The following is a 26,140-nucleotide window of genomic DNA, read 5'->3' on the forward strand; positions in this document are numbered from 1 at the left end:
GTCCATACGTGGGGCAGGGCTATGAAGGAAAAGGGAAAGCTGATGAAGAAGAATTGTGTAAATACTCAAGACTCTTGTGATTTAGCACATTTCTGTCATCACATTAATCCAAGATAGCATATTTCATTAATCTTATCCTTAGCTTTAGAAGTGCATTCCAGCATTTTAAAAGCATTATCAAAGAAATGTTCATATTGTTTCTGAATGTAATTCTATAAACTGACTTGTGTGTTGATACAGTAGCTGAAAACCTACAAGTGAAATTTATTATGAACAGTAATAGTGTTGGGCTCAGATAGGGAATGAAAGTATTAGGATCAAATTTGATCACATACTCTTTAATTATTGGAGATAAGCAGTGCAGGTGGGCTAAGGAGCAGAATGTCAGGGTGAGCAGTCTAGGGACTCTATTTGTAAAAACCTTACTGAATGAGAAGCAAGATCTACAAATGCTGATTCATAAAAACCCAAAGCCACCTCCTGAATAGTGCTAAGCCCAGCTGCTAATTTTGGGGACCCAATGTTTCACAGGATGGGGCCCAGCACAGATTCTCATATGACATAACACCCAGACAGCCACACTTCTGCAAAACTAAACAGTTGGAACTGCATGAGAAATGCAAATACTGTACCAAGTGGGATAAACCATTCTTTATTATCAGAGGGGTAGCCATGCTAGTCTGGATCTGTAAAAGCAGCACTACGTCAGATGCATGTATTCACCCACGAAAGCTCATGCTCCAATACGTCTGTTAGTCTACAAGGTGCCACAAGATTCTTTGCTGCTTTTACATTCTTTACTAAAAATACAAAAATTCCAAACTCTGTAAAAAGCTAATTGAGAGAGAGCGTGAGAGCAAGAGATTTTTTTTTTTTATTCCGCACATAACATTAAAAATATTAAAGTTAAATCCAAAAACCAATCCCGGCCGAGTGGAAACAAGAAACAGAAAGAAGTTTCAATAATTCAAAAAGAGCAAAATATTTAGGAAAAAGTGTTTTTACAAACAGCCTCACAATTGACAACGTAGGGTAAAATTCTGTTCTCATGAACTCAAAGGAGTTTTGTTTTTAGTCTCAGAAAGGCCAATTGCTGAGCATGATAGAGACTGAATTACTTAGAAGTGACCTCCCCAGGACAGATCGGAGGCATATGGTAGGAGCGGTGTGGGAAACACTACACACAGATGCCCATGGTGTGCTCATTCTATGGACAGAAAACCTCAAGCGTGACACAATTACCATGAGTACTAAAATACAGTGATGTAAAAGAAAGAAATAAATCAATAAAATTGCAAAACTTTACTGCCTCACACTTGTTTAGCCATTTGCACTTATGAACAGAGGGGGTACATGCTACCAAATCACAATGTGCACACAGGGGTATATTGCTACATAAGCTGCTAAATACCAAATAACCAGACTACATAATGGAAGCTTTCAAGGAATGACTCAAGTCTTTCTTACCTTCTAGATTTGCTCTGAGTACAGCCATGGGCAGCCTGCCCTCAGTGTAACTCCACTGGTCAACAGGCTAGCACCAGATTCTGGTATGGTGTACATTGGTGTACTGTAATGCTCTGCTCAGGTAAATGAAGTCACACTGCAATTTAGGAAAGCAGCAGCAGTGACCCCTAATATAGACAGCTGAAGCCACTGTTTGCACCAGTGGATCGTTCCTTGATTGAAACTAGCATAAGATGCACCAGAGTAAATCATAGTTTACTGCAGAATACCCTGTCTACATTATGAGTTGCACCAGTGCAGCTACCCAAATTGCTAGCACCAATGGCTGAAACTCACGCAAATCCTCAGTGCAGACAAGGCTTCAGGGGGAAAAGATCAAATTCAGCTGAAACTATGGAATTCATATCATAGTGCTACAAAAAGTACATTATATTTCTTTGCCTGTTATCTAACGCATTATCAGACGATTCAAATACCTGTAAAGGAAGAACAGAGAACAACAGAGTCCTGCTTTCATGAGCTACCAAGGTGTAGTTAAGCTCTAGGCCACAATATTTGTTAAAAGTGTTTATCTTTGCTGATATATGTTCTCTAGTTAGAATAAAACAAACAGTCTCCTTTTACAATGGAGTTTTCCATACAGCAACTAAAGAAAAAAATATTTGTTATTGACTCCTGCTTTAAAGAAGAATTCAGCAATGTAGACTACCTTATATTTTAAAATAAAGCCATTTAGTTATGCAAGAGTTCCACTCCAATGATCCAAAGTACAAATGTATTTCAATATGAACATTTTTATTACAGCACAGATAAAGGCTATAGCTAAGTATTTAAAAAATGGAGGCCTGAAGGTTCTAAATCTTGGCTTGTTCTTTTTTAAAGTGTAAAGCACCCAGCAACTCCCCCTGATGTCTGCTTTAAATTTCTGTTGTCAATTATTTGGGTTTTGCTTGTGGGCAATGTTTGGAGCATATATAACACACAAGGAACTATGCAAAGCCATAGAGCTAAGAGAATTTGAGCAGCCATCTCAAGGATACTGGCATGCATTCTCTTCGGGTTTGGCGGATAAGGCCTCATATAGTATTATGAGTCAGAGTTGTCATGGTGCTTTGCAAGTAGGCATTTTAATATCTGGTAGAAAACCTAATGAGCTAGAGTCTCAGATGGTCTAAACTGATGATGATCCATTGATTTAAGACTTTAAGATATGGTCCAATTATAAGAAAGGTGAGTTTAAGGATTCCACAGTTCAGAATGTCCTCTGGGGCAGTGAAACTCTGCACATCCTTATTTTGTGTTCCAATATAAAAGCACAATCTAGCCCGAGGACAGGTGTAGGCCAATCAAGCCCTAACCTGAACCAAATTATAGATTTAAATTACTAGACTGAAAAGAGATCTCTTTGATTATTGGTGGGGACTATGATGTAGTAATCTAATTCTAGACTGATATACACAGAAACTCATTTCAAAGAAAGACCCATTCCATAAACAACATTATACATAAGCTTATTGAAGAATTTGGCCTTCAGAACATATGGCATTGCTTAGAGGAGGAGGAATTGGACAAATAAAAAAAAAAGAAGATGACTTTCTTCAGTTCATAAATAATTTTCTAGGATAGATATTTCCTTAATTTCCTCATCACTACATAGTACCCGTAGTTTCTGACAGGATCCATATGTCAGAATAAGTTTACCAAGTCTGATCCACAATTTGGATTAATATTGATTTAGCATGTCCCAGACATTTATCTTGGAGATTCAATAATTCACTCACAAACTCGAAGTTATTCAGTTTAAATCAAAGTCTTAAATCAAAGTTCTCACATACAAGATCCAAAAGCTACTGAAGCCAGTGGAGAGATTCCCACTGATTTCAATGTATTTTGTCAGGCCCAAAATCTCCAAAACCTCTCCAGGCATATTTATAGTGTGTCCCTCAAAACATTTTGAGAGAAGGAATAATTTACTGTTCAACAAAAGCAAATGAAAAACATAAAACCCTGAGAAAAGATTAAAGGAAAAGCCAAATTTAGGGATATCATTACAGTTGATTGTAATGAGACGGAAGCTTTTCTAGAGTCACGTATCTTGGACTGTGGAGTTATGGAGGTCTCATTTTATAAAAGAGAAATTGTTATGTTCATGTTTTTCTAAAAAAGCACCAAAGGAACAAGTCTTTCACAAATTCAATAGTTTAATCTGTTTCAATTAGGCCCTTGAAAGACTGTTTTGAATGTTTGTTAATTATTCTTTTCTTTAATGCTTAAGAGCCAGGGGGCAACTCTCCACTGAGATGAGTTGAGATGCCCCATTCCTGTCAAAGATTTTCATAAATACAGTGGGTGAACTTAAACAGTTCATCCCGGTTTTAGAGGCCTGACCAATTCCAGTTATATTCCCTATATGTAAATATACCGTTGGAACTGGTCAGACCTCTAAAATCAGAGTGAACTTTAAGTGCACCTGCTGTATTATATCAGGTTACAAAACTCACATGTTTTCTTTATTTAGGAGAATGAGCCCAAATATTTGTTGTCTTTGTAAGTTATTCAGAGAAGATGAAAATGAAATCACTTCTAAGTAAGTATTACTATAATTCTGCAGTCACATAATCCTACAAGAGATGAAGGGATCTAGCCTCCTGACTGAAAGAGTCAATAGGGCTAACAATACAATTTAATGCTGAATATTTACCTGTGCATGTTGTCCTCATGGATGCACATACATTGATCACCTGTTATTCATGCTGTTGCTTCACAGTAGAACAATTTCAATATATTTGCATTGTCTTATGCTATGAGTAACTGGATTGTTTTAATTTGAGCTGTTCAGGCATAGACATCTTGGTCCAAGTTCACCCCTGGTGTAACCACTGAAGTCAATGGAGCTATACCTGGGATGAATTTAAAACAGGATGTTTTGGGTTTGTTTTTGTTTGTGGTTTTTTGTTTTGTTTTTTAAAACTCAATCCCACTGCCAGATGTTGAAAATTTGTGCTTATGCTATCATGTGTCTCAGCTGGACAGGTTCTCCAGCCAATTTATGTTTCCCACGATGCCATAGATTCCTATGTACACTACAACCTCTCAGCAAGAGAGGAGATTGTGGTGCTTCAGAACCAGGGAGCCCAGCCCATAGAAGAGAACTGGGGCATGAGGCAACCAAACTACAGCTCACATGAAGTACCACAATGGCATTTCCAAATTGAAATCTTTCAGCCCCATTTTCAGTAAAGTTCAAGTTTTTCTGTGTGGGAAAAAAAAACAATCACCAACCAGCTCTCTTTAGCACTTTGCAAGATGGTGGGAGACAAATGGATTTTAAAAGTGTACAAATAACATGAGAACCCAAAACAACCTCACTAAGCCAATAGTCTCATTACTAGTAGTAGTATTTATTCTTTTTACTACACTAGCACATAGAAGCAACAAGCAAGATTGAGACAGCATTGTGCAAGACACTATACAAACACAGTGAGAGATTGTAGGCTCATTGTATCTAAATACAAAAAAAAAAAAAAAAAAAAACACCAGAAAAAGGTTGGAAGGGAAAACAAATCAAGTGACTTGCTTGAATTCACACAGCTGGTCATGGCAGAGCAGGAAATAGAAGCCATGTCTCCTGACTCCCAGTCCCGGGCTTTCTGCAGTGGACAATGGTCCCTTAAGTACTTTGTCTTTTCTAGTTGTGCAGTATACATTGGATAGTGGAGACATAACCAGTTCTTCACCCTCTCCATAAGGATTCTCACTGCAGCAGATCCTACTGATACAACTACTGTGACTAGGTGGGGTTATAGTCAGAAAAATGGGGAATGAACATCTTAATAGTCCATACTCATTTTCCCCTCAATGACTTCCTCAGTTTACAGTAAAACACCATCTTCCCTAAGTGTAAACTCACCCATGGAGAGTAACTAAAAACAGGCTGTGTTTGTTCTGCTTTGCAGATTAAACACTAGAGGCAAATATTCCGAAATGGAAATAAAATGGCAGTTTTGATGGTGCTCAGGGAGACAGACAAGAACATCACTTATTCTGGATAAGAGTGATAATGCTGACAACACTAAAAATGTGTCTGTGTCAGTAACAGCAGATATGACTCAGAAGCAGCTCTATCAACAAATAAGCATTCACAAGAACAAGTATTTATGTAAAGAGGAGGTCAGTTAGGCATGAGAAAAGCCCTACTTGAACAAGAACCAACTGTGTGACCAGAAATTACGAAAGAACTAAGACCAAAGTTTGGTGGTTGCAAAATTTCTACCAAAAATAGGAGTTAAATCTATCTAAAATGTGCTGAGTAACTGACATTCATTTTTCTTCCCAGAAAAGAAGATTCGCTTGTTATAACAAACAGTAAGACATGGCAGTGGTGTCCTTTCTAGAATTAGATCAAAACAAATCTAAGAAATCACCACAAATTAGACTACAAAACCAGCAAACAGCTGCTGTGCAGAGCAGACTTACAAATTAATCCCACTAGTACCTACTATCCACAAACCAATACTGCTTTTAATCAAATATGGATTATTCTTGAACTTTACAGTAATTAAGTGGCTTTAGTTAGGATTCAGTAACTGATGCCAAAATGGAAGGATCAAGGGAGAATGAAAACTCCCTCTCCAGTTTGATTAGAGCCTAATGAACTACAATGCACTTTTTCTCCAATCTCTTACACGGACATGGACATGAACATTTAGCATAGGCATTTTTTTCAAGTTACCAGTGGTAGGATACTAAAAATTATAAGACCCGGAGACAAAGGTAGTATATATAAAGTTATGCTGATTTACGCCAGTGCAGAATCTGGTCCTTAGAAGTTTATTTTTCTTCAAGATGTTTAGTTCTCTCTGATCCCTCAGTCTTCCACAGAACTGAGAATTAAGAGAACAAATGGAAGACTCCTAAAACCCAGGAAATTGCCATGTAAGGACAACAAGCATAGAAGAAAAACAATCCATTGTTAGTCACCTCTAAGAATCCTCTTGATTAGTAACACTGTGATTAATTTTAAATTAAAAACAAGTAGGTAATTAAATGGATTTAGTGTCTTTTGCAGTCAAGATTCTATTAGTCTTTCCATCATTCATCAGCTACAGCAGAACCTCTGGGTTACGAGCACGAGAGTTATGAACCGACCATCAACCACACACCTCATTTGAAACTGGAAGCATGCAATCAGGCAGCAGCAGAGACAAAAGCAATACAATACAGAACTGTGTTAAATGTAAATTACTAAAAACAAAACAAAGTTTTAAAAAAATTGACAAGGTAAGGAAACTGTTTCATTTAAATTAAGATGGTTAAAATCAGCATTGTTATACTCCATAGTAAAGTTTCAAAGCTGTGTTAAGTCAATGTTCAGTTGTAAACTTTTGAAATAACCACCACAACATTTTGTTCAGAGTTATGAACAATCTCCATTCCCAAGGTGTTCATAATACTGAGGTTCTACTGTATAATGTTCAGAGCTCAGCCTCTCAGCTGATGATAAATGTAGGTGGTGTTAGTTGAGAAGAAAATAGGTTTTACATTTTTTATCATACTCAGTCCCAAGGGACTTTAATAATAGTACCTAACATTGCAGTGGCACCTAAAGTCCTGAACCACAGCAGGGTCTCTAGACACAAAGCAACCCTACATGATCACCCCTGCCTCAAAGAGCTGACTATTAGAACTCTTAATGTTTTCTTTATTCTTCTCCCATTCTGAAGTACTATACTGCACTGCCTACACACACAATTTCCATTGACTTCAAAGGGAGTTGTATGCGTTTAATTTAGTGCAGAACTGGGTCCAGTTATTGAAAGTTCTCTTTTCTTCAAAACTGCAAGCACAAGATCTGAGACATCCAAAAAATGAACTTGCAGAGAGCAAAATGCATATAGATTCATTGAATTATGAAATTTAGCTTTATTTTTAAGCCTAGCATTAGCCATGCAGTTAACTACAACTCTAATCCCACAATAACCTTTCCTCCTTTTGCAAAGAGTGTCATTGGAAGAAGTGCTACAGTGGTCCCAATCTTTTGAAAAGCTGATGACTACTAAATGTAAGTAGTTGTATGTTTGTACTCCAGCAGAGTTATTTAACAGCAGCTATCTAACTTTTTTAGAAATGTGTGGATAGGGAAAGCTTATGTGATACATTGGTATATCTCCATGTACTGTGTTTTACGGTTACTGACCTCCATTAAAGAGGAAAGCAAATGAAAAATTTTAATGCCATATCAATCACCACAAATACCCTCGATGCCCATTGCAATATAGTTAATCACTATGAATCCTTCTGAGAGATAAGTTAGGTGAGGTAATATCTTTTATTAGGCCAATTTCTGCTGAGGAAGGTACATGTTTTTGAGCTTCACCAAGCTCTTCCTTGTCTGGGGAATTAAATACAAACTGGGACAGACCATTAAGCATAAGGGATTCACACATGCTGTAGGAGACTACTTAAAATGAAGTGGGCCATTAAGGGTTTAGCAGGTAGTAGCGTGTGTTACAAATTGTTGCAATAAATCATAAATCCAGCATTTATGTTAAGTCATTGGTTTAAATGTTCAGCAAAGTTATGAATTTATGTTTCTAGACTCATCTTTTAAAGGTGTTTCACAGGTTTCCTTTGACGATGAGGACTGAGAGGTCAGACATGAAGTGATCACTTTGTAAAAAGTGTTCACTCACGGGTCATTTTTATCTTATTTTTTGTGACGGTTCATTCAAGAGCATAGTGATTGTCTGGTTTCACCCCCATAGTTGTTTTGTAGCATCTGATTTGCTAGTTGAGGCCTGGGTTGATACAGGCATGTGATATAGGAGTCATGAATCTTGAAAGGTGTGTTCTGGGGAGTATTGATCATTGTGGAAGTGGAGATATGTCTGCAGGTTTCCACTTGATATTATGGCAGGATCTGATGCCATTTTGAATTGGTGTGTCCTAGTCTGTGGGAAGCTAGGTGAGGTTGGGATGTTGTTTTAAGGCCAAAAGAGGGGGTTTGGGAAAGATTTCTTTCAAGATGTGGTCATTTCAAGTCAGGGCTGTAGTTTGATGACACCCCATGTGGGTTCCAGTGTGGGGTGGTAGGTGAAAACTAGGGGTATATGTTCAGTGAGCTTTTTATCCCCCCCCCCCCCCCCCCGTGTATTGAAGCAGGTTCTCCCAAGGTATTTGGGTGACCCGTTCCATGATGTGATCTATTTTTCTGGTGGCATGTCCTTGTTTGGTGAAGGCATTTGTGTGCATATCGCAGAGTTTCTCCTCAGAGAAAATTCTGTGGTACTAGTGCCTGGCTGTAGATATCAGACTTCTTGCTGTGTTCAGGGTGGCTGCTGGATCCAGAAGTTTCTTGTATATAGTCATCTGTAGGGCCATCATGGTGTCCAGGAAGTTGATGCTAGCATGGGAATGTTAAGAGAGTTTGATGGTTGGGCAGTGGTGCTTGAAGTTCTGGAGGAAATGTCTGAGTAATTTTGGGCCATCTGTCAAAAGGATGAAAATATTGTTGATGTCCTCATTCACAAAGGAAACCTGCACAATGGACAAACTTGGGAACTTAAATTCATAACTCTACTGAACACTAAAAATCATGGACTTAAACAGAGACATTAAACAGAAGTTACTAGATCACAGGACTTGGTTCTCATGGGAGACTTCAATCACCCTGATATCTGCTGGGAGAGCAATATAGCAGTACACAAACAATCCAGAAAGTTTTTGAAAAAGTGCAGGGGACAATTCCCTGGTGCAAGTGCTGGAGGAACCAACTAGGGGCAGAGCTCTTCTTGACCTGCAGCTCACAAACTGGAAAGAATTAGTAGGGGAAGCAAAAGTGGATGGGAACCTGGGAGGCAGTGATGATGAGAGGGTTGAGTTCAGGATCCTGACATAAAGAAGAAAGGAGAGCAGAAGAATACAGACCCTGGACTTCAGAAAAGCAGACTTTGACTCCTTCGGGGAACTGATGGGCGGGATCCTCTGGGAGAATAACATGAGGAGGAAAGGAGTGCAGGAGAGCTGGTTGTATTTTAAAGAATCCTTATTGAGGTTGCAGGAACCAACCATCTCAATGTGTATAAAGAATAGTAAATATGGAAGGCAAACAGCTTGGCTTAACAGTGAAATCCTTGCTGATCTTAAACACAAAAAAGAAGCTTACAAGAAGTGGAAGATTGGACAAATGACCAGGGAGGAGTATAAAAATATTGCTCAGGCATGTAGGAGTGAAATCAGGAAGGTCAAATCACACTTGGAGTTGCAGCTAGCAAGAGATGTTAAAAGTAACAAGAAGGGTTTCTTCAGGTATGTTAGTAACAAGAAGAAAGTCAAGGGAAGTGTGCGCCCCTTACTGAATGAAGGAGGCAACCTAGTGAGAGACGATGTGAAAAAAGCTAATGTATGCAATGCTTTTTTTGCCTCTGTCTTCATGAACAAGGTCAGTTCCCAGACTGCTGCTCTGGGCAGCACAGCATGGGAAGGAGGTGACCAGCTCTCTGTGGAGAAAGAAGTGGTTTGGGACTACTTGGAAAATCTGGACAAATACAAGTCCATGGGGCCGAATGAATTGCATCCAAGGGTGCTAAAGGAGTTGGTGGATGTGATGCAGAGCCATTGGCCATTATCTTTGAAAACTCATGGTGATCGGGGGAGGTCCCGGATGACTGGAAAAAGGCTAATGTAGTGCCCATCTTTAAAAAAGGGAGGGAGGAGGATCTGGGGAACTACAGGCCAATCAGCCTCACCTCAATCCCTGGAAAAATCATGGAGCAGGTCCTCAAGGAATCAATTCTGAAGCACTTAGAGGAGAGGAAAGTGATCAGGAACAGCCAGCATGGATTCACCAAGGTCAAGTCATGCCTGATTAATCTAATTGTCTTCTATGATGAGATAACTGGCTCTGTGAATGAGGGGAAAGCTGTGGATGTGTTATTCCTTGACTTTAGCAAAGCTTTTGGTACAGTCTCCCACAGTATTCTTGCCGGCAAGTTAAAAAAGTATGGTGGATAGAAAGCTGGCTAGATCACTGGGCTCAATGGATAGTGACCAACGGCTCTGTCTAGTTGGCAGCCTGTATCAAATGGAGTGCCCCAAGGGTCAGTCCTGGGGCAAGTTTTGTTCAATATCTTCATTAATGAACTGGAGGATGGTGTGGACTGCACCCTCAGCAAGTTTGCAGATGACACTAAACTGGGAGGCGTGGTAGATACACGGGAGGGTAGGGATAGGATACAGAGGGACCTAGACAAATTAGAGGATTGAGCCAAAAGAAATCTGATGAGGTTCAACAAGGACAAGTGCAGAGTCCTTCACTTAGGACAGAAGAATCCCATGCACCGCTACAGACTAGAGACCGAATAGCTAGGCAGCAGTTCTGCAGAAAAGGACCTAGGAGTCAACAGTGTGCCCTTGTTGCCAAGAAGGCTAATGGGCATTTTGGGCTGCATAAGTAGGGATATTGCTGGCAGATCGAGGGACATGATTATTTCCCTCTATTCGACATTGGTGAGGCCTCATCTGGAGTACTGTATCCAGTTTTGGGCCCCACACTACAAGAAGGATGTGGAAAAATTGGAAATAGTCCAGTGGAGGGCAACAAAAATGATTAGGGGGCTGGAGCACATGACTTATGAGGAGAGGCTGAGGGAACTGGGATTATTTAGTCTGCAGAAGAGAAGAATGAGAGGATAGCTGCTTTCAACTACCTGAAAGGGGTTTCCAAAGAGGATGGATTTAGACTGTTCTCATTGGTACCAGATGACAGAACAAGGAGTAAAGGTCTCAAGTTGCAGTGGAGGAGGTTTAGGTTGGATATTGGGGGAAAAAATTCACTAGGAGGGTGGTAAAGCCTGGGTTACCTAGGGAGGTGGTGGAGTCTAGTTCCTTACAGGTTTTTAAGGTTAGGCTTGACAAAGCTCTGGCTTGGATAATTTAGTTGGGGATTGGTTCTGCTTTGAGCTGGGAATTGGACTAGATGACCTCTAGGTCCCTTCCAACCCTGATATTCTATTATTTATGGCTCATTACAACAATTTGTAACACATCCCACTGCCTGCTAACCCTTAATTGCCCACTTCATTTTAAATGGCCTCCAATATATGTTAACCCCTTATACTTAAGGAGCTGTCCCACCTTGTATTTAACCTGAATGCTTTGGTTACCTACTGCAGACCTGAGGAAGAGCTCCAAAGCTTGTCCCTTTCACTAACAAATTAATCCAGTAAAGATATTACCTCACCTAGCTTGGGACCAACACAGTTGCAACACTGCAAATAACATGAACTCTTCTGGTATTCACAGAAATAAACTATGAATATTGTTTCATTGCAATATAAATTCTTAAATGTTATCCACACATTTCTAAATGCTACCATTGTTTTCAATCACAAAACATGCTAAAACAGCAACAAACTGCAAGAAGATTTGTTCATGTAGTTAACACAAAAATTAAACATAAGAATGGTCATATTGGGTCAGATCAACAATCCATCTAGGCCAGTATCCTGTTTTCCAACAGTGGCCAAGCCCAGATACTTCAAAAAGAATAAACAGAACAGGGAAATTACCAAGTGATCCATCCCCTGTGGTCCAGTCTCAGAACATGGCAATCGGAGGCTAGGGACATCCAGAGCATGGGGTTGCATCCATGGCCATCTTGACTAATATCCTCCATGAATTTATCTAATTCTTTTTTTAACCCAGTTATAGTTTTTGCCTTTACAATATCCCCTGGCAACAAGTTCCACAGGTTGACTGTGCATTGTGTAAAGTAGTATTTATTTTTGTTTGTTTGTTTTAAACCTTCTGCCTACTAATTTCATTGGGTGACCCTGGGTTCTTGTGTTACATGAAGGAGTAATAACACTTCCTTCATCACTTTCTCCACACTAGTCACAAATTTTATAAACCTCCATTATATCCCTCCCAGTTCTTTCTTTTTCAGGATGAACAGTTCCAGTCTTTTCAATCTCTCCTCATATGGAAGCCGTTCCAAACCCTCAATTATTTTTGTTGCCTTTTTCTGTACCTTTTCCATTTCAAATATATCTTCAAGACGGGGAGACCAGAATTGCATGCAATATTCGATGTGTTAGTAGCATGGAAATATTTAGTGGCATTATGATATTTACTGACTTATTATCTATCCCTTTCCAATGGTTTCCAGCAGTCCGTTTTTGCTGCTGCACATTGAGCGGAAGTTTTTAGAGGACTATCCACAATGACTTCAAGATTTTTTATTTTTTTTTTGAGTGGTAACACCTAATTTAGACCCAGCCTATTTTATGTACGGTTGGAATGATGTTTTCCAACATGAATTAGTTTGTATTTATCAACACTGAATTTCATCTGCCATTTTGTTGCCCAGTATTGTGAGAGCCCTTCCTAACTCTTTGAAGTCTGCTTTAGACTTAACTACCTTGAGTAATTTTGTATCATCTGCAAACTTTGCCACTTCGCTCTTCCCCTCTTTTTCCTACTACACTGAAAAGCAAATCAGTCAAGGGCCAGATTGTGCTATAAAAGTGCAGCCTTTAGTGGGAGCAATATAGAGTATTACTGTGCAAGGGAAGCTCTGGAATGCACTGTGCTATAAAGAGGCAGTTTAAAATATCAGAAATCATATACAAGCAGCATGAGTGCTTGTAACCACCACCCTCATCCCGTGGCATGCTGACATCTCTTGCAGAAACAAAAAAAACCCTGTGATCTGCATCACTGGAGAAATTTGCTTTTAGAACTAGAGAGTTATGAATCACTCACAATATATAATGTGACAAAGTTCCTCCTCTACCTTGGTGGGTCCCGCGCTTATTGGCAGATTTGCGTACCTCAGTGATCTTCCCCACAGTCTGCTTGCCTCAGTGATCTTCCTCCTGTGTCTGATCAGGAGTTGGGTGGTTTAGGGGGAAACTGGCCCCGCCCTCTACTCTGGGTTCCAGCCCAAGGCCCTGTAGATTGCAGCTGTCTATAGTGCCTCTTGTAACAGCTGTGTGACAGCTACAACTCCTTGGGCTACTTCCCCATGGCCTCCTCCAAACACCTTCTTTATCCTCACCACAGGATCTTCCTCCTGGTGTCTGATAACGCTTGTACTCCTTAGTCCTCCAGCAGCACACCCTCTCACTCTCAGCTCCTTGTGCTTCTTGCTCCCAGCTCCTCACACGCACTTCCTCTCCTCTGGCTCCTCCTCACCTGACTGGAGTGAGCTCCTTTATAAACCCAGGTCCTTTGATTAGCCTGCCTTGAGTGGCTGTAGGTGATCTAATCAGCCTGTCTGCCTTAATTGGTTCTAGCAGGTTCCTGATTACTCTAGTTCAGCCCCTGCTCTGGTCACTCAGGGAACAGAAAACTACTCATCCAGTGACCAGTATATTTGCCCTCTACCAGACTCCTGTACTCCACTGGTCTTGGTCTGTTACAATAGATTTTGCCATTGATTAAATGTCTCTGCATTGCTCTCAGGCTGCAAAAGGCCAAGTATATGAACCATGAGAAACTTCACTTGAAGTCAATGAAGCTGCAACTGCTGATCCCAGAGCTATGTTGGTCTTAAAGTATTTGCCTACACTAAGTTTTACTGGAAAATATTTCTCACCATTGCTAAAAAAGATGATACTCAGCAAGTAGTAACAACGGTTGAAACCTCAACGTTCTCATGACTGCAGGCACTTTAGCCACTGCATCATCAAGCACTGCTCAGAGTAGGTGTAAATGACATGGTGTTAAATTCTTGAAGCTGCTAGTTCTTTAAGGGATAGTTTACTAAGGCTTCCAACAATTGCTACCACCAGTAAAGGCAAAAATCAGTGGAAGTTGGGATGTTTGGACAAAATACAGAAGGCTCTCATTATAATGCCTTTGTAATAGCAACCCTTGATCTATAGTGAACATAGTCCTGGATCCCACTCACCCTCCCTGCCAGGGCCCTGGGAGCTCTGTCTCCCTCCACCCCTCTCGCTGTAACAAACTGCTGGCTATGCTAAAGAAATGGCTTGGATCCCCAGGTTCACAACAGCAAAGGCGTACTGCACCCTTAATGTATACCAGAAGACAATTTGAAAAACCTTTTATTTGCTGGAGAGAAAACTGACAGCTCTCTCAGTTACAATGATGGCAGCAACAAAAGTCACCTTTCCTTCTGATGACAGGAAATAAATGGAAGTGGCACAGGAGCCAGCAAACAGAGCTGTAAACAGGGGAGTTTGATTGGGAGTTTGCAAAGGGAAGACTAAAAGAGGCAGGCAGAGGAACAGACAGTCTAGTGAAGGGAGTGTGTGGTGTTCTGGCAGTGTTTTGCTGCTTGTTGGGGGTTTGCTTTGCTGTGGGTTGTGGTGTTTTGGTTTGGTTTGTGCTTCCTGGACTAAGAGGACTTAGATGGGAAGTCTATGACAGAAGCAGCAGTAGTAGTGACCGAAACAGTGGAAGACACAATGAAGATGACTAGATGTTGAAGCTGCGGTATGTACATGATCCTGGAGGGGGTACCTGAAAAGAGTTTCATTTGCATGAAGTGCCGCCTGATAGAGCTGATGGAAGAAAAGATCAGAGGATTGAAGATGCAGGTGGGAACTCTGGTTGAGATTAGAAGGGAGTTCGAGCAGATGATGAAGTAAAGACATAAGGAGGCTGAATGGAAAAGCTCAGACTTGCAGATGGAAGCAGGACTGAAGAACGCTGAGGGGAGACTGCCTGGTGAAGATAGTGGAAGCATGTGACTAAGAACCAGGCAGAGGAAAAGATGGGCTAGTGAAGAAGAAATAGAGCTCAGGAACAGGTTTGAGGAGTTGGAAAATGAAGAAGGGGCACAGCAGGTGGTCACTGAAGGTGAGAAAGCAAGGAAGAAGAGAAGAGCAGTGAGTCCTATAGGAAGAAGGGAAGAGTCAATGGAGACAACACCAAATATGAGCCCCAGAAGGATATGGGAAGAGGCAGGTCTACATGACTGGGGACTCCTTACTGAGAAGAATAGATAGGCCTGTAACCAGAGCTGATCCAGAGAACGGAAGGGTGCGCTGTCTGCTGGGTGCAAAGATACGGGATGTGGACCTGAGGCTGAAGAGGATCCTAACGGGAGCAGGAAAGAATGCACTGATTGTCCTTCATGTGGGAACAAATGATACAGTTAGATTCTCACTGGAACAAATCAAAGGAGTCTATGCAAGGCTGGGGAAGATGCTTAAGGAATTCAAGGCTCAGGTGATCTTCAGTGGGATTCTGTCTGTTCCTAGAGAAGGGCAACAAAGGTGTGACAAGATTATGATGCTCAACACATGGCTCAGGCAGTGATGCTATAAGGAGGGTTTTGGGATGTATGGCCACTGGGAGGCATTCATGGACAGAGAACTGTTCTCTCTGGATGGACTTCACCTGAGTAGGGCAGGAAATAGATTTCTAGGATGGAGGCTGACACATCTGATTAAGAGAGCTTTAAACTAGGAATTTGGGGGAGATGGTTGGGAGATGTACAGGTAATCTCCATGCCAGATTTTAACACTGAGAGGGAAGAAAATGAAGTAAGAAAGGATACAGCCATGGGTAGGAGAATGGACATAAGGAGGAAGGGTAGTGTAGATACCAGTCTAAAAGGTGATACTGGCAGTTGAATGTCTGGGCCTGACAACGGGAATTAAAACCAATAGCAAAAGGTTCTATAGCCATATAACTAAGAAGAAAAAGAAGGAAGAAGTGGGACCGCTAAACACTGAAGATGGAGTGGAGGTTAAGGATAATCTAGGCATGGCCCAATATCTAAACAAATTCTTTGCCTCAGTCTTTAATGAGGCTAATGAGGAACTTAGGGATAATGGTAGGGTGACAAATGGGAATGAGGATATGGAGGTAGATATTACTACATCGGAGGTAGAAGCCAAACTCAAACAGCTTAATGGGACTAAATCGGGGAGCCCAGATGATCTTCATCCAAGAATATTAAAGGAACCGGCATATGAAATTGCAAGCCCATTAGCAAGAATTTTTAATGAATCTGTAAACTCAGGGGTTGTACCGTGTGACTGGAGAATTGCTAACATTGTTCCTATTTTTAAGAAAGGAGGGAAAAAGTGATCCAGGTAACTATAGGCCTGTTAGTTTGACATCTGTAGTATGCAAGGTCTTGGAAAAATTTTTGAAGGAGAAAGTAGTTAAGGACATTGAGGTCAGTGGTACTTGGGACAAAATACAACATGGTTTTACAAAAGGTAAATCATGCCAAACCAATCTGATCTCCTTCTTTGAGAAGGTAACAGATTTTTTAGACAAAGGAAATGCAGTGGATCTAATTTACCTCGATTTCAGTAAGGCATTTGATATGGTTCCACATGGGGAATTATTAACTAAATTGGAAAAGTTGGGGATCAATATGAAAATTGAAAGGTGGATGAGGAATTGGTTAAAGGGGAGACTACAACAGGTCATACTGAAAGGTGACCTGTCAGGCTGGCGGGAAGTTACTAATGGGATTCCTCACGGATCTGTTTTGGGACCAATCTTTTTATTACTGACCTTGAGACAAAAAAAGTGGGAATGTGCTAATAAAGCTTGCAGATGATACAAAGCTGAGAGGTATTGCCAATACAGAGAAGGACTGGGATATCATACAGGAAGATCTGGATGACCTTGTAAACTGGAGTATAAGTAATAGGATGAAATTTAATAGTGAAAAGTGCAAGGTCATGCATTTAGAGATTAACAACAAGAATTTTGATTATAAACTGGGGACGCATCAGTTGGAAGGAACAAAAGAGGAGAAAGACCTCAGAATATTGGTTGATCACAGGATGACTATGAGTCGCCAATATGATATGGCCAAGAAAAAAGCTAATGTGGTCTTGGGATGCATCAGGCGAGGTATTTCCAGTAGAGATAAGGAGATGTTAGTTACTACCATTATACAAGGCACTGGTGAGACCTCATCTGGAACAGTGTGTGCAGTCTGGTCTCCCATGTTTAAAAAGGATGAAGTCAAACTGGAACAGGTACAGAGAAGGGCTACTAGGATGATGCGAGGAATGGAAAACCTGTCTTATGAAAGGAGACTCAAAGAGCTCGGCTTGTTTAGCCTAACCAAAAGAAGGCTGAGGAGAGATGATATTGCTCTCTATAAATACATCAGATGGATAAATACCATGGAGGGAGAGGAATTATTTACGTTCAGTACCAATGTGGACACAAGAACAAATGGACATAAACTGGCCATCAGGAAGTTTAGACTTGAAATTAGATGAAGGTTTCTAACCATCAGAGGAGTGAAGTTCTGGAACAGTTTGCCAAGGGGAGTAGTGGAGGCAAAAGACATATCTGGCTTCAAGACTAAGCTTGATAAGATTATGGAGGGAATGGTATAATGGGGTAGCCTAATTTGGCAATTAATTGATCTTTGACTATTACTGGTAAATATGCCCAATGGCTTATGATGAGATGTTAGATGGGGTGAGATGTGAGTTACTACAGAGAGTTCTTTCCTGGGCGTCCGGCTGATAAGTCTTGCCCACATGCTCAGGGTTTAACTGATCACCATATTAGAGGTTGGGAAGGAATTTTCCCCCAGGGCAGATTGGCAGAGGCCCTGGGTTTTTTTTGCCTTCCTCTGTAGCGTGGGACACACGGGTCACCTGATGGAGGATTCTCTGCACCTTGAAGTCTTTAAACCATGATTTGAAGACTTAAATGGCTCAGATATAGGTTAGAGGGTTGTTACAGGAGTGAGTGGGTGACATTCTGTGGCCTGTGTTGTGCAGGAGCTTGGACTAGATGATCATAATGGTCCCTTCTGACTTTAAAGTCCATGAGTCTATAAAAGCCTTCCCCTTTTCCCAGGTAGATCATGATTTTTTTGACGTTTAGATGTTTTTCACTCTGATGTAGAGCTGAATTTTTACAATAATTATCAGCCTTATAACAGAGGTATATGTGTTGTGTGCATTTAAAAGAGAACTGGATAAATTCATGGTGGTTAAGTCCATAAATGGCTATTAGCCAGGATGGGTAAGGAATGGTGTCCCTAGCCTCTGTTTGTCAGAGGGTGCAGATGGATGGCAGGAGAGAGATCACTTGATCATTGCCTGTTTAGGTTCACTCCCTCTGGAGCACCTGGCATTGGCCACTGTCAGAAGACCTGATACTGGGCTAGATGGACCTTTGGTCTGACCCAGTATGGCAGTTCTTATGTGTGATTTTAAACCACAGGAAGAGGAAATATTTTCTTTGATATTCTGCTCTTTCTGCACATGTGCAGCTCTCACTGATGTTATGGGAGTTCTGAGCATGTACAAAATGAATATTGAAGTCTGAAACTTTTATTTGTCACATTGAGTGGCCAGTTATCCCCTAAATATTCTTTTTAAACCATTCTATTAACAGTCTCAAATTTTATGTAAATATAAAACAAAAAGGGCCAGAAGATTTAAAAGTAGTTCATAGGTGCTGGAATTAAGAGTGCTGCAGCACCCCCTCGACTGAAATGGTTTCCATTATATACAGGGTTTACAGTTTGGTTCAATGGCTCTCAGCACCCCCACCATAAAAATTGGTCCAGCATCCCTGAAGTAATCTGTGATACACATACTGACCATGGGTAGTACCTTATCCCATGAGTAGCCCCATTGTCTTCTGAAAGATTTCTTGTGGAGTCAGGAACTATTCAACATAAGAAAAAGTACCAAAACTGGTCCATAATCCTTGTCTAGACATTTTTCACTCAGAGCTAAGCAAAACCTGTTTGACAATTATCTTCCTAAATGCTATCATTTATAGTTTATAAAGTTTGACTTCTGAAATATTTTCAGATGGACCTATAATCTACAAGACCTACCTGAAGACAGAATACAGTGATGAGAACATTGAATTCTGGCTTGCATGTGAAACTTACAAGAAGATTGAATCTCGGAGGAAAAGGATTTCTGTAGCCAAGAGAATTTTTAAAAATTACATTCAGCCCCAGGCGCCTAAAGAGGTGAATTAACATTGCAAGAACTGCTCTGTCCCTCCCTCCAATGTGTGTGTGTGTGTGTGCACGCGCACGCACACACACACACACACATGCCTATTTATATTTAAACATGCATGTGGTATCTGTTGAAACTGAAAGCAGCAGCTTGCAAAATGCAACAATCAATATTTGGCAATGGCACTCACTGTAAAAAGCAGTGTAAAGATGTTTACTTGATTAATCATCTTCACAGCACCTTTGTGAAGCAGGTAATTAAAATATTTTTAACCTCATTTCAGATAAAACACTGAGGCAGATAGGTAAAATTCTTTGCCCCAGGCCACAGTGGGAGTCAGTGCCAGAACAGGGTCTAGAACTAAATTCCTGGGAGGGGGGTTCCATACTTTTAGGACATGTACAAACCTGTTGATGTCAATAGGAGTCTTTCCAAACACTTCAGTAGACTTTGAATGTGACCTTTACTTAGTCCAGTACCTGGAAATTAAATGAAATCTCTACCCAGTTCCATCCCTTTTGAGGGCTGGCAGAAGCATGCTAAAAGACCATGAAGTTCCCAAAAGCACTGGAGAAGTAAGAAAAATTGAAGTAATTCATTCCAAATGGTTAAACAACTTCAATAAATCAATCCTTAATAATACTCTAATAAAAACCATGGACAAATTTTAGGAAAAACAGACCAGATTTGGCTGTATGAACAGGGATTAATATTAAAGGGTAGTTCTTTTCTGTTAAAACACTAAATAAACATGACACCTAGCAGATCATTTCTAGGTGTCTTCAGAATCATATCTTCTCACTTTACTGAGAAAAATAAATTAATCTGCTTTTTACTCATTACCACTACAGGTCCAACACAGCACTGGTAGAGTGAGGCTAGATTTTTTCTGGCTCATGCTTCAGCAACAGAATTGTTAACTGAATTAAAAATGCACAATACAAATTACTGGAAATGTGAGGGCTAGAAAGAATCCGGTTTGATTCTCAGATGCCAAGCTAAGGTTGGAGTACGGCGACAGTTTACAGCTTTGATTAAGAGGCAACAATATTGTCAGCCCTGCAAGTTGAAAATTCACGTGATTATTTTAAACATTATGATGAGTTTGGGTTTTTTTTTGTTTTGATGATTTTTTGGGGGGAAAGAGGGGATTGGTTGGCCGGCCTGCTGTTTTTTTTAATTTGAGCTTTTCATGGGTCTTTATAGGAAATTCAATCACAAATGTACAAAAAAAATACGTATGCTTAGACATGGATAACCTCCCTTTTGCTTATCGGTATTGACAGTCTCAAGCATTGAATAATCATGAGTCAGTTCTCAAAATCATGAGATCAACAAAATTTTTAAATAATAAATTGTGAATTCTTAGTTTGCTCTCTGGTTTTTAGTCTTTGGGAACACACGTGCTTCCTGTTTTCAAGTTTTTCTCTGCAAACATGAGGGCTTGAAACTTCCTTTTTTAAATGGAAGCTGATGGTTATCTCAACATAGTCTGTATTAAAAAAATGCAATAGTATTAGGGAAGGAGCAGATTGCCCCTTAAAAAACATCCTTGGTACAGCAAGGTCTCCACACATCAACAGTTATACATTAATTCACATGCCTCCAGCTTCTCTTTCAGCCTCCAATAAGTGCAATTTAGCAGAGCAAATCTAAGTACAAAATGTTTAGTTGAACTGCAATCGCCTTGGTCAGTCTTCTAGATTATGGTGAGGTTCAACTTTTATTTACAGTACCTTTCTATCAGAAAGGTAAACACCACCAGTACATTAAGTTCTTAGACATCCACAAAGCTTCCACTCATCCACTGCAAATCCTCATCTGACTCTTGAGTCTCTTACACAATAACCCATTTCCTAATCAGGATTAATGTACAATCTCTGTTGTACAATATCCTGTGACTTCAGTGGCCTGATTTTCAAAATGTGATGAGCACCCGATGGCTCCCACTAATTTCAGTTGGTCGGAATGTTTGAAAACAGGCCTTCAATTTAGATAAATATAGATATAGGAACCTAACTTTAAGTGGAGGGAGGCAAACACTTCTATACCAAGATTTTTAAATACTAGATTTTTATTTTTCTTAATAATCTCTCTCCTGTAGCTTCTTGTCAGCATAGAGAAAATGGTGCCAAAATTGATCATATGGATGTAAGGTATTGGCTGCAGCCTACCAAGCTTCATCTTTGAAGAACTATTTTTGTCCTCTGTACTTTTGTTGTAACTGTCTTTAATATTGTTTTATTTTTCAGATTAACATTGATAGTCCTGCAAGGGAAGCTATTCTCAGGAATATTCAAGAACCAACTCAATCCTGTTTTGATGAAGCTCAGAGAATAGCTTACATGCACATGGAAAGGGATTCATATCCCAGGTTTCTTGGATCAGAAATCTATCAGAAACTCAAACACAGGCCTCCAGACTGACAGAAATGACTCTATACATTAGAGAGAGAGATTAAGGATTTAGCAGAAGAGACTTCCTTTTGGTTTATTAATGTTTTCAAATGGTAAAAAAAGAACAGAAGAAATCAGACAATGGATGAATTTTCCTTCCAAAGAATGGTAGTTTGTTCTTATGCAGATATTAGAGCTGAACATAAAATACTTTCCACCCTCCATCCCCACCCTCCTGGTGGAATATTTCAGCTTTATGTCAAAAAATTGAAAGCCACTTTTAGTTCACCTCAATCTGTCTGGAATTTTAAAAAGTCGTTACAGGGAAGAAACCTAGAACCCTACTCACTCACCACAATCCATGGGAAATTAGCTGACTCCTGTCCTTCTCCTACCAGCTAGGGAAGACTAGTTCCACACTCTCATCAACATCCACCACTATCCAAGCGAAGCCACTTTATTTAAGAATACAAGTGCTGAGGTTTAGAATGATAGTTACTGTACAGTATTCTAAACTCTATAATTCACAAGCTAAAATTCAGCACATTGTCCAGTTAATCAGCTCAACAGTCTCAAGTGTAAAGGGAAACACATGCCCATTACATTTGATTACACAAAAAATACATTCGTTTTCAGAAGGCTCCAAGGATAGTTGTAATTGTAGCCAGGCGTGTTTAAGCTACTGTGCATGTTGTGCCCAAATGCTCTTGGATTAATAAAGTAAGATACAAAGCAGGTTGTCAAACCTTAGAGGAGAGATATGGAATGCTTTTGTTTAATAAGTCATGTTGGGAATGGCTTCATAGATCTGGCTAGCCAGGTGCAGATGGTAGAAAATAAACACCTAGATTAGTTCTGCATGACTTGTGTTTTCACAGCACTATACGACGTTTATTATGGCTAGCCCTATATTTCATGCCACTTACATTTTCGCAGATTCACCTGATCGGCCTGTTCACTGCACTATTCAAAAGTGTAGCTTTTGCCCCTTTATAATTAGAATGTTTACGTCACTATCAGGCCCTCACACAACAAATGTATCCAAATGAAAATGTTTCTTGTAAATCTTTCATCTATAAAACCTAGAAGGGAAACAATGGACTACTGTGAGCTGTTGGATAAACAGAATACAAATCCTTCTCTTGGGTAATGGATTGGATTAGTGAGAAGTGGTGCTATCCCCAATTATAAAATAAGATACTACTAGTTTTCACCTGAGCATAACATGTTCTAATATCTAAACTAATTATAAGCTCTCTCTCACACACTAAATTATAAGTGATTCTGTTGTATAACTAAAGCTTTTCAAGTGTCTTTTAAATCAATATTTTCCAATATAAAATATCAGGCTGTGATCAAGTCCAATCTGACAAACTAAGCATTGGTGATCTGTATGCATTTCGGAGATCTCCAACAGAAATCTAGGTGCTACAGGGAGAGTTGCTGATGTTGTAGGTGGCCTTCTCCATCAGTACCGACCTAATACCATTATCATAGGCCCATCATTCTCTGGATACTCCTCCTAGTCCCCCAACTCCATATTTGATATCCATAAATCAGCAGCCCTCTCTCCTCCATGGTCAGCAACCAGCCTTGCTCAGCATATTATTTGACAGAGCTTGTGTGCTTCCTTTTTGCTGTCAGAAATTACTCTGTATCTGCCATGTCTCTTCAGCTGCTACTAGTCCAGCTCCTTTTGGCCTCTGCTCAGGCTGGTTTTTAGTGACTGTGAGAGTTTCCTCTACAGCAGATAGTTTTCAGCAGTAGCTCCCCAGCCCTCTCCTTCATTTGGGATTCATGTGGGCTAGTTTGAAACTATCTTGTTAATAAAACTATGCTCCAAAAGGGAGGACTTGCTAACCTTACAAGTGTGTCACTTTGAGGTGGGTATGGACCAGTTTACATTTTAGAGAGATTCTCCTACAACAATTGCCCCCAAGCTCATGGTACAAGGAGCACACTGCCAAGTTTCTGAAAGGGCTTAATGTACCGTAACTGATACCCACAATGGGGTCGCTTACAGTAGTGCAGTGAGGCTGGGGCCATTCACAATACAACATCCCTGACACTTGGGAAAGAATGTGATCCATAGGGATGACTATGAAAAATTACAGTTAATAATCAGCATTATTGTTTGGCCTAAAACATGCTCATCTTATGGCTATTTTATTCAAGATACATTTAAAATTCCTCTTTCTAGAATGAAACTTTAGGGTTTGTCTATTTAATATTAAAATGCAGAGCTTCTTCTGTCAGGAAACGACTAAAGGTTTCAGAGTTTGTTTCTTTTCTCTATTAAACAGCTTAGTCCTATGAACTGGAAACATGGCAATTTATTTCTCTCTGGATTCCCTTTCCTCATTAGTGGATGAACAATCACAATGCTTTTCATCAGGTCATACGGTTCGTAATAACAGTAACTAATGGCAGCAAGAACAAACCACTGACCTCATGCATTTATCATTGTCAGTAGTAGCACTTGAACAGCTAGTTTAGATGTACTTTCCATTTGCGTACAGCATTCAGAAATATATGTCAACATTAATCATTATCAGTTGAAGGACTACTGTTAAGAAAGAAAATTAAATCTAAAACCCTGTAACCTTAGTAGTCAATTCTCCCTCTTTATTCTTCAACTGTTTACTTAACAGGTAAGAACAAAAGTAAAAGATTTGAAGTGATAAATATGGCAAATATTCAAACACAATGTAAGAGATTAATAAGTATGTCAAGTTAAATTCAGGTCACACAACCAGCTAAATGGATGCTGTCAAGATTAAATATTTTAAAAATCCTTATCTCTGATACCAGTTAACAGCTTAAATTATTAAACGCTAAACTAAAAGCATTAACAATTAAGTTGACATTTATCCTCCTTATTTAAGTGGCACTTTCTGCCCGGGAACGGAAAAGAGCTGTCATCCTGTCTTCTGAGTATTCATCCTTAAATACAGAGCAGTTTCCTTGTCTATTGCAAGGGCTACTGTGAAACAGCCACCATTTTGTGTTCCTCTCCAATGTAGAATGTTATCTAGCAAGTCACCATGAAGCTTATACTGGCGCAGACACAGCGAGCTGATCATACAGTTAAATTAGGTGTGGATTGTTTCTCACTGACCTACCATACATTAAGTAGCACAGTTCATTAGTATAATGCCACCACCACAGAGCAATGTTCAATATATGGTAGCTATGAGGAAATCTCATCATTAACCTAACTTTCAGGCCTAAATGAAAATTCCTCCTCTTTAAAGTGACATCTTTAGTTTAGTCCTCTTTCCTCCTCTTCAGAGGAGCAATCACTGGTCAAGAGCAAACAAACCCCAAATGAAATTAGTATTTTAAACTGTACAGACACTGGGAAGAAAAGAAAGGAGCAGAGATAAAGTACCGATCATCCCTTTAATATTGCATGCAGTTTTCATCAACTCTGCATTCACAGTAGGTGACTAGGTACCGATAAATGGAGGGTAGCAAAGAGATGGCAAAGCAGGTCAAAGAGAGCCAAATAAAGAATTGCTTAGAGCAGTGTCTGAAGTTGGCAAGAAAACACTTGCAAGGCTAGTACAGACAGATTTAAAAAAACAGTGCTAATGGATGATAAAGTTGATAATAGCAGTTCTTTATAATATACTTCCGGAACACCAAAAACCTTCACAGAATAAACAATCTTTTCTCTCATGTACTTCCAAATACATTTATATTTTCATATTAACTGTGAATATTTAGTTCTTTTTTTTAAAAGTCCAGGACACTGTGGCCAGTTTATTATTAGAGTTAGTAAGAAATGATAATGCTGCATTTAGTGCCCTAGACAGAGGCTTTACATAAATATTTTTTAAAAATGCCTAGCAAGCAATACAACCCCAGAGAAAGGCAGCTAAGGAATTCAACTAGAATTGCAGAACTACTCTCCCAAAATGAGTATCAGGGTATGGCTACACTTACATTTGTGCAGCGCTGGGAGTTACAGCTGTGTTCGTACAGCTGTGTAGGGCCAGCGCTGCAGTGTAGCCACACTGACAGCTACCAGCGCTGCAGTGTGGCCACATTTGCAGCATTTGCAGCTCTGTTGGGAGTGGTGCATTGTGGGTAGCTATCCCACAGAGCACCTCGTCCCATTTTGGCGCTGTGGCTTGTGGGAAAGGGACGGAAGGGTGCAGGTCTTTCCGCTTCCTGTTCCAAACGCCCCGTGGTGCTTTGCTACACATTCCAAGTAGTTTGGCGGCATTGTGAGTCTGCAGCGCGATTTCTGTTACAAATGGAGCCCGAGCTGCTGAGGACCTTGCTGATGAATGTTGCCAGCACATCACGCATGGCAGTGGAGCTATT

The 26,140-nt window shown here is 40.1% G+C and overlaps 1 protein-coding gene across 1 annotated transcript; it reads left to right on the forward strand.

The window, feature by feature from the left end:
- Positions 1 to 24,546, forward strand: RGS13 (regulator of G protein signaling 13). Its single transcript, XM_030572522.1, has 5 exons — positions 1 to 57; positions 3,986 to 4,054; positions 7,467 to 7,528; positions 19,254 to 19,420; positions 21,665 to 24,546. Exons 2-5 carry the CDS (start codon positions 3,990 to 3,992, stop codon positions 21,836 to 21,838), a joined length of 468 nt encoding a protein of 155 aa, XP_030428382.1. The 5' UTR covers positions 1 to 57; positions 3,986 to 3,989; the 3' UTR covers positions 21,839 to 24,546.
- The last annotated feature ends 1,594 nt before the right edge of the window (positions 24,547 to 26,140 follow it).

Source organism: Gopherus evgoodei, chromosome 8, assembly GCF_007399415.2.
Source record: "Gopherus evgoodei ecotype Sinaloan lineage chromosome 8, rGopEvg1_v1.p, whole genome shotgun sequence".
NCBI lineage: Eukaryota > Metazoa > Chordata > Testudines > Testudinidae > Gopherus > Gopherus evgoodei.